Source organism: Schistocerca cancellata, chromosome 7, assembly GCF_023864275.1.
Source record: "Schistocerca cancellata isolate TAMUIC-IGC-003103 chromosome 7, iqSchCanc2.1, whole genome shotgun sequence".
Taxonomy (NCBI): Eukaryota; Metazoa; Arthropoda; class Insecta; order Orthoptera; family Acrididae; genus Schistocerca; species Schistocerca cancellata.
In genome coordinates, this window is record NC_064632.1 from 174,203,718 (window position 1) to 174,221,992 (window position 18,275).

Consider the following 18,275-nt stretch of genomic DNA (forward strand, 5'->3'; position numbering starts at 1 on the left):
GACCACATTTATGATCCACTGAATAGGCAAATAATTAATCATCTTCTATGAATAACTCTAGGGAATGCTGATAGATAACGTCGAAAACCACCGATTTCTTTATAGATAACTCTTCCTGTCATTTTAAAACATTTTCCAGTTGTTACCTTGAAAATGACAGGGGTTTACTCATTGTAATATCAGAGTTTTCAACAAATTTATCCAGCTACATTCTTGCGAGTAGTTACAGCTTACAACGCACTTGGCAAATTTTAAATTCTCCTCGGGTAATATGCGAAACATTATAGCCTACATTCTTCATCAGATACAAATTCCTAGTCAATAAAGGCTAGGAAGTTCTCATGTACCAAGTATACAATTGACATGTTGACAAACATGATTTTTTAAACAATGAGTCCTCAAAACCAAGAAATATTATGATGATACTTTTTTCCAAAGTCTACTTTGATTAACTATCATCACTGCTGTCTGAGTCAGTCTGAACCACCTGATTGTAAATACAGGATGAGAGGTTCAAGGCTTATATCCATCATCATCTCCCTATTAAAGTCTTCTTTCTGAAGCTATTCAGCTTGCAGCACACAGCGTGCCCACGCTGAAGGGTAATGTTGTCTGTTGCTTCATGTGCAAACAATTCAGTGTGTGTTATGTTGAATTTTTATTTTTCCCTCCACACATCTCTTAATCTGTGCCAAAATTAATTCTATTGGACTATACTGATAGTGATATGCAGGTAAATGTAAAATTTTGTGACCACATTCATGTGCATGAATTCAAATTTGCACGTTCTGTCACATAACTTGAGTAAATTAACAAGCTACAGAAGTTTGACACGAGTGTGGCCTATACTTGTAATACGCAGAATATATTTATTTAAACCAGAACACTATATCCGCTTTCCAAAATGAGAGTATGATATCCCTGCAATAAAAAATGTAGTTTAAAAATATGTGGCATTTTTATATATGGATGAACAGTTTTTGATCCAACTGAAAATGAATAGCTTTCTAACTGAAATTCTGTAATGTCATTCTCATCGTTGTCGTCACTGTCATCGTCTTGAGCCGTAAGATTGAGCTGATGCGGGTCTCCATGGTAGTCTGTTGTGCACAAGCTCTGTTCATCTCCTAAAACATCTTTTTGAACTTAGTTACTGTTGTCAAGCCTTCATTTCCCCCTGCAATTGTCATCACTCACACTTGCCTCCAGTACACATTTAACGATTCTTTGATGCCTCAGGATATTTCCTATCAACCTATTCCTTCTTTTAATGAAGTTGTACCATAACACTATTTTCTCCCCAATATGAGGCGGTACCACAGTTACTTGATGGAGTCATTTAGTCTTTAGCATTCTTTTGTAGCACAAAGTTTCAAAAGCTTCTATTCCCTTCTTTCCGAAATGATTATTGTCCATGTTTCACTTCTATACAAAGTTTCACTCCAAACAAATACCCTCAAGAAAGGTTTCCCAACATTAAAATTTAGACTCAATATTATCAAATTCAGCTATTTCAGAAACTTTTTTCTTACTATTGCCAGTACACATTCATATCATTTCTACAAAGATGTTCTGAAAAGTGATATTTCTGAATTTTTTATTCTGTTTTCAGTATCAGTGGAGGTATTATGTGCCAAGCGTACTACTCACTCAACTTTCCTACTTCGATGGCACAAATTGCAACACTTTGTGACTAGGGGGCTCCAAATTATAGCATGTAATGTGGTAGGGTGTGTAACATAACTATGTTGGAACATGTTAAACAGTGACTGTAACCAAGCTTCTAATTGCACACATGTGGAGCACCCTTTCCTTTAGCATGACATTGCCATGTCACACGGGTGCACTGTGACATCTGCAACAATCGGATGCCTTGAGTTCACTGTCATTCATCATCCTACATACCATCCTAACTTGACCCCATCCAATTTTTGTCTACTTCAAAAATGTAAAGAACACCTTTGAGGATTTCACTTTGATAGTGATGAAGTAGTGCAGGCAGAGGTGACGTTATGGCTCTGTTAACAGAATAAAACATTCTACAGTGATGGTATCAACAAACTGGTCTCTCATTGGGAGAAATGTGTTTGTCGCCAGGGTTACTACGTTGAAATGTATAGATGTGAAGAATAAAGATGTAGAACATTAATAAAGTTTGTTTTATTTAAAAAAATTTAAGTGTTTCCACAAAAAATTAAAAAGATATTACTTTTGAGCACACCATTGTACTCTGGTCACTGTCAGTTATTTTCCTGCCAAAATAGCAAAACTTGTGGACTACAATTTACAATTTTTAAATTTACATTTATCTTTAATGGTGGTCCATCACATAGCTGATGAAATGGATCCTTTCTTGTTTGTTGCATATTTTATTTACAAGTTGTACAAAAGATGTTTTTATTTTAGCCTAATATATACTTGAGATTTTAGAGTTGAATAAAAACTTGAAAAATTAGATTAGATCAAGAAATTACAGAAATTTAACTTAAAATTATTTATTAGGAAGGGAAAAAAGAAGCTAGGATATAAATGTTACACTGAGCATTGTTAACACTTGGTTTAAGAATCATGAAAAAAGGGTGGATATGTGGTGGAGACCTTGGTACGCTGGAAAGTTTCAGATTGATTATGTAGTGGTAAGACTTAGATTCGAGAACCAGATTTTAAACTGAAAGACATTTCCATGGTCACACATGGACTCTGGCCATAATTTATTGCTCGTGACTAGGTTAAAAATGAAGAGAATGCAAAAGGATGGGAAATTAAGGAGATGGGACCAGGATAAGTTGAAAGAACCAGAGGTTGTTGAGAGATTAAGAAGGAGCATTGGGCAATGATTGCCTGAAACTGGGGAAGGGAATACAGTAGAAGTCGGTTGGATAGCTTTTGGAGATAAGTAATGAAGACAGCAGAGAATCAGATAGGTAAAAAGTCAGGCATGGTAGAAATCCATAGATATCACAAGGTATACTGGGTGCAGTTGACGAAAGGAGAAAATATAAAAATGTGGCAAATGAAACAGGTGAAAGGGAATAAAAAGTATAAAAAATGAGGTGACATAACCTGAAATAGCTAAGCAGGAGTGGCTAGAGAAGCGTTTATAACTAGGTGAAAGATAGATACTGCACGTAGGAAAATTAAAGAGGCCTTTGGAGAACAGAAGACTACCAAGAGCTCAGATGGAAAGCCAGTACCAAGTAAAGAAGAAAACATGAAAGGCTTTCACAACTTGATGACATTGGTACTGGTAAACCTTTCGGAGTATAAGGTCATTGTCCACTCAGTGGAAGTGCAATGCCTCTGAAGATGTCCAGAACAGTTCTGGATGATAAGTTATTAACAGAAGAGTTTTGTGGACCACGACCTAATACCCCGAAAGGTTTACCAGCAGCAAAGAAGAGAAATCTGAAAAGTTTTAGGAATATATAGAAGGGCTATAAAAGGGAAATGAACTTGAAGGCAATATTATTGGAAATTATTTGTAGACATTTAGAAAAGCTAGTAGAAGCCAACCTCAGGGAAGATCAGTTAGGGTTCTGGAGAAATGTGGGAACTTGAGAGGCAATACTGACCCTATGACTTATGTTAGAAGATAGGTTACGTTTATAGCATTTCTTGGCTTAGAGAAATCATTTGACAGTGTTGGCTGTAATACTCTCTTTGAAATTCTGAAGGTAGCAGGGGTAAAATACAGGGAGGAAAATGCAATTTACAACTTGTACAGAAACCAGACAGCAGTTACAAGAGCCAAGGTGCTTGAATGGGAATGAGTGGTTGAGAAGGGACTGAGACAGGGTTGTAGCCTATCCCCGATGTTATTCAATATGTACACTGAGCAAGCTGTAAAGGAAACTAAAGAAAAATCTGGAGTGAGGATTAAAGTTCAGGAAGAAGAATTAAAAAATTTGAGGTTACTTTGACGTTGTAATTCTGTCGGAGACAGCAAAGGATTTGGAGAAGTGGTTAAACAGAGCAGACAGTGTTTTGAAAGGAGGATATAAGAGGAACACTAACAAAAGCAAAACAAGGGTAATATATTGTTACTGCGTAAAGTGAAGTGCCGGCATGCCAGTCGGGAACAATAAAGAAGGGGTGGCTTTGAGAAGTAGTCAACCAATCACATGCTGACCTGACCTCCCTCCAGGACAATGCAAGACCAGCAGCCCCTATGTGAAGAGGACATAAGTGCTGTGACAGACTGGTGACAGCCCAGTTCAATTGCAGTTTCAAGACTAGTGACTTGGATGGCACCATCAGTGCTAGAGCACTTCGCTTGTACTCTGTGTAGCACAGACTTGTGATTGTCTATACTGAAGAAGATTGGTTATTTTGTATGTTGCCCTTTGCTTGCGACATCTGTGTAATTGCAAAAATTAATTATTGTAATTTTCTTTTTGTAATAAAACTCGTTAATACGATTTGTTTGAATTTTTGTCTGGCAAACCGAATATGCAGGCTTCCAGGACACTACATTTATAGTCGAATTAATTCAGATGATGCTGAGAGAATTAGATTAGGAAATAAGACACTAAAAGTATTATGAGTTTTGCTATTTGGGCAGTAAAATAAATAATGATGGCCAAAGTAGGAGAGGATATAAACTGTAGAATAACAATGGAGAGAAATTCCTTAAGGAAAGTTTGTTAAAACAGAATATAAATTTAAGTGTAGAAAGGATTTTCTGAAGGCATTTGTCTGTTCTGTAGCCATGTATGAACATGAGACATGCACAATAAGCACTTCAGACAAGAAGAGAATAGAAGCTTTTGAAATGTGATGTTACAAAAGAACGCTGAAGATTAGGTTGGTAGATTGCATAACTAGTGATAATGTACTGAATAGGATCAGGGAGAAACAGAATTTGAGGCATAACATGACTAAAAGAAGGGGTGGATTGATAGATTTGAGATATAAAAGAATTGTGAGTTTAGTATTCAAGGGAAGTGTAGAGGGTAAAAATTGCAGAGACACACAGTCAAGTACAATAAACAGGTTCAAATGGATGTAGATTGCAGCAGTTATTTGGAGATGAAGAGGTTTACACAGGATATAGTAGTGTGGAGATCTTCTTCAGTCCAAAGATTGATTTGATGATGAAGAAGAAGAAGAAGAAGAAGAAGAAGAAGAAATTATGAGATCCCACCACCAGTGCCATTCAAAATGTGAGGACCTCAGTAGTACACTTCGACCCAATCGCCCCTGTGTGGCATAATTTCTAATCTTAGTTATTGACTGACTGTAGAAAAGCATCTTTGAATGAAATTAGTCACTACCCTAAGTTTACCTTCTGTGCTATTCTATTCTGATTTAATCTAAGTCCTCGTATAGTTCTAACTGTGTGGTTAATGTATTTCATTTATCTATGATGCAGTGGTCCAGTGCTACTACTTGCACACTGTAGCTATTATAGGTTTAAAGTGTCTGTTTAAGAAGTACCTTGGCACAGTTATAGCTATTACTTATAGTCTAAAGATGTTACTTCTTGATTTGGGAGTTGTTAGCCACCTGTCTGTCATTATTTTGTGCTCCATTTTACTTCCGCTGCATCACCCTTTAATTATAAATTGGCATTGTCAGATCACTGGTTTTTATTCTTTTAAGTGTCAGGTACTTAACATGGGTCAGATTAATCTTAGGTAATTGCTTGTCTGGTTCAGCTGTATGGTGTTGTTTCTATGTATTCAGCATACAGTATACGCAATGTAGTGTCAATGGCTCTGTCCAGGTCTTTCTATTTGTCCCGAGTCTCTTACGGATTCATAGATTAAACTTGTTTGTTGAGTCCATGTGTGCAGTGTAGGCGTATATGCACAGGGGTTCCTAATGCCCCACAGGAACACTGTATTCGCTGGCAGAGATGCTTTCAGTAAGTGGCTGTGCCCTCTTTATAAAGTGCACCAAGCCTCAACTGGGCCTTGCTCGGGAAATTTTTGGCTGCTCTCAGATGTCAGGGAAAAAGGAAGAAACTCTACAGCCTTTAACATTGGTTCCCATCCATGGTGTCATGCATTCATTCATCAGATTTTAGTTTGTGTTTGCCCCTTAAAACTTCTTCTGTAGTCCTTTATGTTGTCTAGTCTGCCCCCTCTTAATTCAGTATGTCAGAGCTCATTGACTGATTGTTGGGTCAGTCACATATATTCAGAACACTACAGATTACTGAAAGCCCTCGATAGGCTCAGCAGAACACTTCTTTGACCTCCTTTGACAACGGCTCTGAGCATTTTGTGATAGTCTGTGTGCCCATGTGCTCATTGCAAAACATACTATGGTTTCAAACAAGGCACAACTATACAATTGTTAGCTTATAGTGGAAGTGTGTGAGTGACTGTGTTGATGCGAATACACAGAAAGATAGATCCTTTATCATTTAGCTACAAAATAGCAGGTCAGCAACTGGAAGCAGTTAATACCATAAATTATCTGGGAGTATGCATTAGGAGTGATTTAAAATGGAATGATCATATAATGTTGATCGTCGGTAAAGCAGATGCCAGACTGAGATTCATTGGAAGAATCCTAAGGAAATGCAATCCGAAAACAAAGGAAGTAGGGTACAGTACGCTTGTTCGCCCACTGCTTGAATACTGCTCAGCAGTGTGGGATCCGTACCAGATAGGGTTGATACAAGACATAAAGAAGATCCAACGGAGAGCAGCGTGCTTCGTTACAGGATCATTTAGTAATCGCGAAAGCGTTACGGAGATGATAGATAAACTCCAGTTGAAGACTCTGCAGGAGAGACGCTCAGTAGCTCGGTACGGGCTTTTGTCAAAGTTTCGAGAACATACCTTCACCGAAGAGTCAAGCAGTATATTGCTCCCTCCTACGTATATCTTGCGAAGCCACCATGAGGATAAAATCAGAGAGATTAGAGCACACACAGAGGCATACCGACAATCCTTCTTTCCACGAACAATAAGAGACTGGAATAGAAGGGAGAACCGATAGAGGTACTGAAGGTACCCTCCGCCACACACCGTCAGGTGGCTTGCGGAGTATGATATAGATGTAGATGTAGATGTAGATGCTTGTGAGATTGTGTACAAGGTTTTCTACTTTATCAGTTGTCTGTTTTATATGTGGCTAAATGTCAGTTGATTGCCAGTCTGCCCCCCCCCCCCCACTCCCCCCCAAATATCTGGTTAAGTGTTTTCTGTGAATATTTGTCTTGTGTAGTTTTATAGTCGGATCTCTCTGTAGCTTTTGTGTGCCCGCACCTGTGTGTGTGTGTGTGTGTGTGTGTGTGTGTGTGTGTGTGTGTGTGTGTGTATTAGCACTCATCTCTGTAGCTTTCCTTTCAGTAATATGCGGGTTGTTTCATCCTGATCTGCACTGAGCTTGTTTTTCAGGCACCTTTTGCCTGTCTTTTGTAGAATGCCACTGGCTTTGGTTTCCAGTTCCTTTCTTGATTTGACTGACACCACAACCAGCAAATCATCATTGTGTGGGACAGTCCCATGAGTGTGTGTATCCCTGTCCATTTCTGTTAGGAAGAGCTCACTGGACAGATCCCAAAATATGGAACCACAGATTGAACCATGCAGGCACGCCTTTGTGGTTCTCATAATAACTTTTACTCACCTGCCATTATTCTATTATCACAGTAGTCTAGTTGACCATTGTACAGTATCACTGACACCTACAGCTCTTGTAGTCTCACGAACGTCACTGGCCACCAGAGGTTATCAAATTTTGTGGTGATATCTAGGGTATGGCCATTATGTGCTTGCAATTGACACTGTGTGCCAATTCAAATGCTCAGTTAATTATATTGTCCACTGATTTATTCTCATGGAGCCTGTATTGGCATGGATTGAGCCCCATTTGTTGCCGCTGTAACTGGTTGCACAGGAGCTGCTCCTGGGCCTTAGCCAAGGTGTTGATAAAGTAGATTGCCCTATATGACTGGATTGGTTGGTCTAGATGATTACTGTGTTTGCTAATTTCCAGGTTGCAAGTACTCTTCCCAGTCTTAAAGCTTCACGTATTACTTCATGTAAAAGTGGGGTAATCTGCAGTGCTGTTTGCTTAAGGGTCTCAAAGTGGATGCCATGTGGGCCTAGTGCTTTTTTAACTTTTAATTCAGCAATGGGTAGCACTACCTCTTACTGGTCGAAGCAGCAGGTGATTATCTCTGTTGTGTATTCTGTTTGTATTATAGCTTTTAAATTGTTGTGCATCATCTGTGTTGTGGTTGTCATTGGGAAGGAGCTCATAAAGCACAAATTCCTCTGTACTTCTTGATCCCTGTGAGAAGGTTCTGTCATACTAAGTAAGTGTGGCTAGAACAAAACTGTTTTATCCCGTCTGTCATAAATTTGTATTGTGCTCCCCATAAGTTGTCACTTAATTGTGGTGGAACAAACTTGTCCCAGTGACATCTCTTTGGTGTAGCAGATGGTTGTACTTTTGCTTCGCCTCCCTAAAATGTTAGTCATATTTGTCCCTCTCTAGCAGTTACTGCCCTACGTTGGAATCTGTGTTTGATTCTTGAATCTCTTTTGAGTTTGGTAAGTTCATTTGACCAGAGTATTTTCCTTCTATTCTTATTGCTGTTGGGATTGCTTTATCTTTTGCCTCTTGCAAGATCTGCATCAGTCTGTATATCTTGTAATCAGTGTTGCCTTCAATCTGTGATAGTTCGTACATCGCTACAAAGTCCTGTAATGTCTGCCAGTCTGCTTTACTCAACATAAACCAGTTGTTGTGTGTTTCTTGTGTCATGTGTCTGGCAGTGTTGGTGACTGATATTATGAAATCTACGTCTAGCCCTGTTGCATATGTCTGATGATGTGATGAGCCTAATAGATTTTATAATTGCTGCTGTAATGTCAGTATTTGTATGTGTGTGGGATTAATCCTCCCTATTACTTATGTATAGGTTGTTCATTAGTATCAGTCAGTTGCAAAGTATTTGTCTGTGATGACTGCCATAGTAATATGATAATAGCTTTCGGTTCGCTGCCCCATGTGGTCACTGTTGCGTTGTTTGCAAGACCAGTCAGTCATCTGGTCCTTGTGTTTGGCTCTTGTAAGCACACCATGTTAGTACACACTTCGTCTGACATTTTGTAGCTTCACATTCACAAGACCTGCATAGCATTTAATTGGAACAGCATCATGGATGCTTGGTGAAAACAAGCATTTTATGTCTATCCTGCTTGAATCAAAGAATAAGTGACCATGTGCCATCACAAAGTCTCTATACACCTTCCAATCTCTGTGCTCATGCTTTCTCTAAGAGTTCAAGCAGTATGTGGGTATCATTCGGGATAGTTTCTACCTTTAAGATCATTTGGTTTAATTGTTCACTAGAGGAAAAGCATAATGTGCTTCCATTTGGGTGCATTTTGCATGTTATGAAACATTACGAATTTTGAAAGATATCTCATTGTTCCAGTTTGTTAATGTGCAAGCTCTGGGGTCCTGTAGTCATAGAAGTAGTTTTGTTGGATTTTGTGAGTGCTTGTTCTGTTTCCACATTTTTTTTTTTTTTTTTTTTTGTTTCTGATCAGTTTCTTCTTTGTTTGTATTTGCTGGATGTTTGGCTCGTGTGCCGTCATCTGTGGTCTGCTGTGTCTGGTTCAGTATGTCTGTGAACATGCTGTCAGTGTTGTCAAGAAGTCCTTAGCACAGTTTGTCAGTTACCATTTCTGTCGTTGCCGATGCAGTCAGTGTTCTGTAATGGAAATTTGTGTTCTGGATATAGTATTTGCTGTGAGCATCTGTGTAGCCCCCATGATAAAGAAGTGTACTGTCTTGACATATTGACTATTTTTTGTTGAGTCATATTCCTTTTATCCAATGTTTCTGTCATAGTTTTTGCATTCTGCCTGATCTCTCGAGTCACTCATTTTCTGCTGTGTGATGTTTACATGTTCATCTTCGTGCCTGGTCTTACTTTTTGTGTGAATGATTTGTGTGATGGGTGTGTCAGATAAATGGGGCTTTTCTACGTCAATCTGTTGATGCTCTTCTGGATCTGATACTGTGATGTAGGATATGTTTGATTGTGCACTTAGTGCTTTTCGTTTCCTTAAGATACACCCACACATTTCCTTTTCACTTATACATACCCCATTGTGACCTCATACTCCTAACTCAGTACCTAAAGCTAATCCTGTTTAAGTAAATGTACATTTGTATAGTTCATGCTTGAGTTGCCTAGAAATCTTGCCTTGCATTACTTTGTTGCTTTGTAGCCTATTGTTCTAATGTACCTGTTAAGCACTTCATTCAACAATGAGTTATGAAGCCTATTTGTCGTTGCTACCGCAACTGCATGAGACCAGACATGTGTTCTGGTTGATGGTGATTTGCACTTCTTCCACACTGAGTTGGAAATGGAGTTTACATGTAGCCAGTGCATATATTTCATCTTGCAGTATGTGTTTGCTCACTGTCACACTCGTGTGGCGTGTGAGTGAACATATATGTGGTCGTATTCCATGTGTGTGTGGTCTGTCTGTCGTATAACTGTCTGTATGCCACACACTCTGGTCCCCTGCCTTGTCGCAGTTCTTTCTTCGCCACGTACTTGATGTGCTCCCTATGCTTTTGATTCACTACAATGGTTTGCTACATTTGACGCTAGTTACTTCCCGTTTTGTACACTTCTTTGCTGTGTGATCTAGCTCCTTAGTCCTATTTTGCTTCATAACTTGACCTATCTCTTGACCTACTCTTTATATAGGTCGTCATTAGATTGGTGTTGTACAATTCATTGAGAAAGTCCTCATCAGTAAGTGTCTGCGATTGATAAGAATGCTAAGAATGGCCACCTCTTTTTTTGGCCCTTCGAACCTAATGTCCTTTATCAGTGCAGTTTTTTCCTGCAATCTTTTGCTGTCTGTCTGTGACACAGTGCCTTGTCGGGGATTGATTTTATTCGTCAAGGTTTCCTCAACAGTGTGCATATCTGGTTGTTGATTGTTGGTAGTTTTGAAAAAACAGAATATTTATTTACTTCGCCCACATATGTTGTAACCTAGCTTCTACCGTATTTTTTGGCCTGCTAGCAGTGCCAGCTACAATCTAGCCTTACTTTACTCATATGTTGTATTTTTTCTTGCTTTAGTTTCTCCCTTTCTGCTTAGTCTTTCAGTCTCGTCCTCACTTCCAGTCTACTTGCACCTGCCAAGTCACAGCATAGGTGTTTGTTTTCTACACGTAACTCTTCATTCTGTCACCAAGTTTTGCCTGTGTTAGTTCATATGCCCAAATTGTGTTTCTGATTTGAGCTGTAATTATTGTTGATGATCTTGTTTGTTTCAGTGCAGTTTGTAAATCACTAAGAATTTAATCAAGTGCCACAATTTTCTCTGCAGTAAGTGTGCTCGAAACTGCATCTTTACTAACAATGTCACTTGAATTAGTTGTCTTAGTAGCACCAGTCTTCCTACTCACCGGTGTCCCATTTCTTCTTGCCTTCGATGCCACAGTTATCGCATCATGTGACCTCCCTTGCTATTTAGTCTAAAGGCAGCTGTCACCAGCAAAAACCACATAGTTTGCTCCAGTGTCTGCACTTATGGCTCAGACCTGGAACCCTGTAGGACAAAAAGCTGAATGTTGGTGTTACAGACACATCACTGAAGTGAGATGGTGGGAGCCTCTGTCGACTACAAAAGCCACATGACAGCCAATCACTAATTTGACAGTAAAGTACTGAGATGTTAAGACACAAGTTGTGGGTTTAATCGGGACACCACACAATTCTCGCCCTTGAGAATACCTGCAAAACAGCTTTTCGTAAGCTATGCCACAGCATATTGCTGAAACCGGTTCCATAATAGTGCCTGCTGAGTTGCCAGCAGCTGTCATTGATGGCTGATGGCTGGGTGGCTGTCATGTGGGAACTCTTGATGCAGCACTGAAGTTGGCTTGCTGCTCTCTGAGCTTAGCTGATGATGTGCAACGTGCAGATGCAGCACGAGCACTGGCTCAAGCTAAGCACCATGGGAGGAGTGCTCATGCCAAGCACCACAGGAGGATGATGGTCCCTTCATGCTCGTGGTGACCAGTTGCACTTCAAAACTTTGAGCACTTGAACAGCCTTATTTGCACCATAACTCTCTTTCAAATATTGTGCCTCAAGACAAATGTCACTTTTGACACTGCTGAGTATAAACACCAGCTTATATGTACTACTTTTATCACACAAAAATGTCATCCCGGTGGCTGATACCAGTCACAGCCTTGCTAGTGACCATCTTGGACTATTTTGTGTCTAATTTTCAAACATAATTCAATCGGCATCACCATATTTAATTCTTCATCTGCAGCCACCATATGGTATATGGCAAAGGGTACCTAGTTTACTCTGCAGCCACTATATGGTGTACGGCAGAGGGTACCTAGTTGTTGTTGTTGTAGTAGTAGTAGTAGTAGTAGTAGTAGTAGTAGTAGTAGTACACTGGACTCTAGCTAAACCCGCCGCTCCTCACACATAGGGGTGCCGGATTAGCGAAAGTGCTGGATTGTTGAGAGATTCTAAAATATAGAATAAATACATAGGGATTGTACTTTATCAAATCAAAAGATACATTCATTTTTACAGAAAACTTAGTCCTTGAGTGTGTACACACATATTAGTATCACTCGACATTCACCATGAAACATGTCCCAAAGTTTTGGTTGTCACCACGATGATACGCGATGGTAGTATGCTTTATCACACAAGGGCTTTACAAGCATTTCATAGGTCCTGCCATGTTTCTGTTGGCCAGTGAGGACGAATGTGTTATGTGCCTCACAGGCAGACAGCTGACACCATGATGAACACTGCAGACTACGGGCAATATAGGCTAACCACACGTTTCAGCATTCCATTCTTCAATAATACTCCTTATAAAATCAGTATTACATTGTACGGTCACACTAGCTGCTGTTTATCGTAACCATAAAAGAAAGTTTAAAAAGTGATCCAACCTTTCTGTTATAAGTTTATTCTGTGCCGAGAAAAAATTATTTGAGAAAAATGCTAAAAAAGTTGTGTTTGGAAAATACTGTAACTTGAGACTTACTCTGCTTTATATAGGTGCCTACAACGTATTAAAATTACATTAATACTGGACAAATAAGTTTCGAGATACATAGTTTTAAAATCAGCAGTTCCAAGTGTAGCCATTCAAAACTCAGACTGTCTTCTTTTCTGCGTGGTGGCGAGTATTACTGAGAAAGTGTATGTATCTGCTGTACTATTTGCTTTTTGAAACACAAGTTCTGTAGACCAACTGGTGCCCTTTCAAACTATATATTTTTGCACCGTATACATTGTACATTAGGAAATCAAATTGCATTTGTTTGCCAGTGTGTGGCGTTTCTGTTCCCTGCGACAGTGAATTTTGCTGAGAAACTGTACATATTTTCTTGCATTGTTTGCCTTTGGAAACGTGTACATACATCCTGTAGAATCTTTCAGTTTGTGTGTGTTTATATCTTATATACTTTGTAGATTAAGAAAGCAAATTGCTGTTGTTGCACATGGTGTGTCATTTGCTGTTCCGTGTGGCAGTGAGTGTTACCTAGAAAATGCACTTGTTTTCTGCACGGTTTCACTTTTGCCACGTCTATATGTCAGTTCATTAGAATAATTCATGGCCTTCAGAATATATATGTTGTCGTCTTTTGTATTGAGTAGGTTACAAAATTAATTGTATCTAAGATCGACTTGTAAGCTGAAAGGAACAGGAAGCAGGTGAAAGCTTAAGTGCTTTCAGACAAGAGAAACAGATAATGATTGCTTTGTTAGGAATGCTGAAATGTGGGCAACAGTGAGCCACCATTCTATAGTGCACTTCCTCACCCTGACCCTTAGCCATCATGCCTTCCCACCTGCCAGGTGTAAATGAAAGCCTGTGGCTGTCTGGCCTTTCTAACTGCTGGGTGTACATGTACACCTGTAGCCATCTGGATCTCTGCCTGCAAGACTTTCATGTATGTCTGCTAGCCGCGAAAGGACTATTTTTCCTATAGTTGGTACCTATCTTCTTCCAAGTGCATATTTCTACAGTCTTGCATTTCTCGTCGTGTATTTCTTGTCTAGCCATTCCTGCTTTGCGATTTTGCTCTTCCTGTTAGTCTTATTTTTAAACACCTGTATTCCTTTTTTGCTTTTTTATTTGCTGCATTTTTACACTTCTTCTTTTGTTAATTAAATTCAATATATCTTGTGTTAACCACTCAGGTTCTTTAAATTTGTCCAGGTGCCACTGCCATAATTTTCTACTTTTCACAAATTTCTTCAATTTTAATCTGCAGGTCATAACCATTATGGTCTAGAGTCCACAACTGCCCCTGGAAATGTTGATGGAGCCACTGTAAAGTCTGATCTTTTTTCTGACCAAAAGTAAACCTTTAACTTCATTTAATAAGTGGCCTTTTCAACACACACATTGAATACCGATAAAAAATTTAACAAGTTTGTTACCATCAGCGTTAATAGTAGTTTTTTTTTACAGGTAAAATTCCTTCCCCTGCGGGGTGACACACACGTTGTATCTTGTGGACGAGATGGCCAGGTGCGTCTGGCGGAGCTTTCCTCCACAGGACAATGCCGTGCAACTCGACGCCTTGCACAGCACCGTGGACCAGCCCACAAGCTGTCCATACTGCCAGACAGCCCACACGTCTTCTTAAGCTCTGGTGAAGATGCGGTTGTAATGTCGGTGGATGTGCGTGCACCAAAGCCTGACAAGTAAGTAGGTTGTGTCTTCTGTTATGAAATGAGTATGTAATGGAGCAAATACTACAAATTTTAGCAAATTATACCGAAATATTCAGCTGTGACTTCTAAGTGGAATATCTACTAATACATTGTGTTGGAAAGAAAAAAAATAATAGTCAGAATAGTGTATCTAGGTAAATAAAGTTGCAATTGCATGTATCCAAATGCACCGTGGTGTCAAAATTTCAAAGCATGCAATGAAGAACTTTTGGAGTTTTAAAATTTTGTACAAATGAAGATGGAAAAAATATTTAGATTGTCAGTTCATTGGCTATATCTCCATTAAAGTGCACAGTGAAAGGTGCTTAGTGAATAAAAATGTAAGCGAGAATGAAACTTTCATTCTGCAGCAGAGTGTGTGTTGATATGAAACTTCCTGGCAGATCAAAACTGAGATTCAAACTTGGGACCTTCGCCTTTCATGCTCTACCGATTGAGTTACCCAAGCATGAATCATGAAACATCCTCACAGTTTTACATTTGCCATTATAGTCTTGGAGTGGCACACACCTTTAATGTGCCAAGAAGTTTAATATCAGTATACACTCCGCTGCAGAGTGAAAGTTTCATTCAGGAAACATCAGCCAGGCTGTGGCTAGTCATATCTCTGCAGTATCTTTTCTTCCAGGAATGTTAGCCCTGCAAGATTTGCTGGAGAGCAGCTATGAAATTTCGAGATATGAGATGTGATACTGGCGAAAGTAAAGATGTGAGGATGGTTCATGATTCATGCTTGGGTAACTCAGTCAGCAGAGCACTTGCCCGCAAAAGGCAAAGGTCCTGATTTTGAGTCACTGTTTTAATCTGCTCACCAATTGCTTTGAAATTTTGACACAGCATTGCATTTGAATAAGTGCGTATTTTATATACCTATTTTTAATATGTATAATATATAAATAAATGTGTAATATATAAACAGGAAATGGTATTACCAAAAATCTCGAGAAATTTCTTAACTGAGTTACTTTAAATTTTTGCACAGTACTCTTAATGAACATTCTGATGGACATAAGATATATAAATAACAGTGAAAACTTGTTAGCAGGCAGGAAAACTGTATTTATGGATTACCGGCTTGTGATTAGAATACTACTACAATGTGGCTCAAGGTCAGAGAGAGATGGATAGGGGTGGGAGGAAATGGATATAGAAAGTTCAAAGGAGGGGATGAGCAGAGATAGGGGGAGGAGATTAGGATGTATATCCAATTCCCATACATATTAGAAACATATGCTTTGTCTCTCCTTCCTTTTCAATTTAACCAGACTGAGCCACAGCAATGAATGGCTGAGCACATCTAGTAGTTAATAAAAATATTGGAAGGTGGATAAAATGTGTGTGTCAGATGAGGAGAGGTAAGGGAAACAGAGAGAAAGGGAGCACGCAGTTATGGATAATTAAATGAGGTGATGACAGTAAATTACACTAGAGTTACAAAAATTAAAGGATCAAACACATTTTTTAGAGTGTAGAATGCAGATGCTTTTTGGGGCCAGGTATGTTCTGTAGTATTTCTATACTGAAAGTGAAATATCAGTGTAGACGTAGTTAGACAAGTGGAACAGCATTGTGGACAGGGCCAGGTTGTTGTGCACCCCAGCCTGCTGTCATAATCCACCATAAAAATGTAGACCTCCTGAGTGAAGAAAAGTAAGTAGTGAAATGAGATTAAAGCTTGTTGAGAAATGAGTATACTAGTTTCACTGCTTGTGTGTATACAATTTCATTATCAATATTAATTAGCACCGTATTACTCCAGAGAGATATATTATTTACTTAGATAGGCCACACAAGGTACAGATTGCCGTATGTATGCTCATTGTAAAATTCAAAATCGTTTTCTCTATGAGAATATAGTTCACAAAATTGAACTAGGTAATTTAACTCCTATGTGTCACTCAGAAAATAGCAATTTCTCAACTGAGATAATATAACAAGCATGGGAATTATGTGGTACATGTCAGCAGCAGTAGCAGACAATTAGGCAGCTGGGAGACTGATATGGTGAAATGCTCAACAGTGTTACTTAGTTTTCTGTGAGAGTTTCTTCATTAGAATAAAAAATAACTTTTTTTTTCTTTCTGTGCCTACTATTTTGTACTTAATTCATATTGTAAAATTTAACAGTTATTCATTTCCAATGGTCTCGTAATAAAGCTTTAACAAGAAGTCATTGGAATTATGGCAGTGATGAACAAGAAATTTTTAATACCAGAAATGTGATGTTGGCATATAAAGTTAACTTACACACTGTATACCTTCTGTAAAATTCTGGTTAAGATTTGCTTTAATACTTTTATAGATAAAAATATTTAGATTGTCAGTTCATTGGCTATATCTCCATTAAAGTGTACAGTGAAAGGTACTGAGTGAAACTTTTTCGCCAGTGCTGTCGTATCTTTGTGTGAAGTGCTCTGTTTGTCTACCAAAATGAAGAAATAGAATTATTGTTGTGGACTAGGATCAATTGGAGAGTGTTCAGTTAAAGTTCAGAAAATAAACATCTTAGTGTAGCAGAAATGTTTCTGGAATTTTTGAAGATTCACTGTCTTTATTACAACTACAACAATATATTGCACCAGGCAGAACACACCAGTGATATTAACCAACCCATCTCTGGAAAGTAAATATTTAACTGATGACGACAGAGCAATTTTCTACTGTCTCCCCTTGTGATCCATATTTTTATCTACCTTTTCTTCATTAATTCAGCTGGGACTGCTGAGACATGCACCTTTTATCTCGAATTACTGTGATATATTTCCTTTCCCTGCCTGTGCTTTACACTCCTGTCACTCAAACTAAATTTGACCTAGCTGACAATTATTCAGTGGAGAATAATTAACTGAAACATATAAAACTTTGAAAACCTCAATCAGTTACTTGATTTCCATTTTATTATATTTGCACACTGAAAAAAAAAATGGGTAGTTGGATTTCTTCAAGTAATTATGCTTGTATTGATAGGTTGAACTGTGAGGCAGCTAGGAAAAACACCCGTATCTTGTACCCACACTTCAAATAAAAACACTTTCAAATCAGTGGGATTTTACTCTAAAACCAAACTTTATGGTTTATTGATGTGAAATGATAAATGTTGAAAGAGTGCCAGGGAGATAAAATAGAAAATAATATTGGTATTTTAACACTTGATGGAATATCAGGTGTGTGTGTGTGTGTGTGTGTGTGTGTGTGTGTGTGTTTGTTTGTTTTTGTTTGTTTGTGTTTTGAAGTATAACCTATTGCCCCACACATTTCTAAGCACTTCCTTTCTCTAATTGTAATGACTTGGGCTTGTTGCGATGTACAAAGTAAGATAGTAGTTACTCTGTAATTTATTTCCTTACATGTAGGCTGCTGGTGGCGAAGGAACGTGATAAGAAGATTGCTTTGTATAGCATCCATACCAATCCATTAGACAGCAACCTCTTCTGTGTCAGTGGCCGTAACTGTGCTGTACGAATCTACGATCGTCGCCATTGTTCTGAAAGTAGTGCGCAGCCTGTTACAAAGTTCTGTCCCAGCCATCTGGTGAGCTTAAAGC

General features: G+C 38.7%; 1 protein-coding gene across 3 annotated transcripts in view; it reads left to right on the forward strand.

The window, feature by feature from the left end:
• The window catches only part of LOC126092014 (DDB1- and CUL4-associated factor 8-like), a 138,333-nt gene that overhangs the window by 47,114 nt on the left and 72,944 nt on the right, over nt 1-18,275 (forward strand). For all 3 annotated transcript variants that reach the window (XM_049907394.1, XM_049907395.1, XM_049907396.1), the window contains 2 exons: nt 14,466-14,701; nt 18,085-18,262. In XM_049907394.1, the coding sequence (XP_049763351.1) occupies nt 14,466-14,701; nt 18,085-18,262 (414 nt within the window). The remainder of the gene's footprint in view (nt 1-14,465; nt 14,702-18,084; nt 18,263-18,275) is intronic.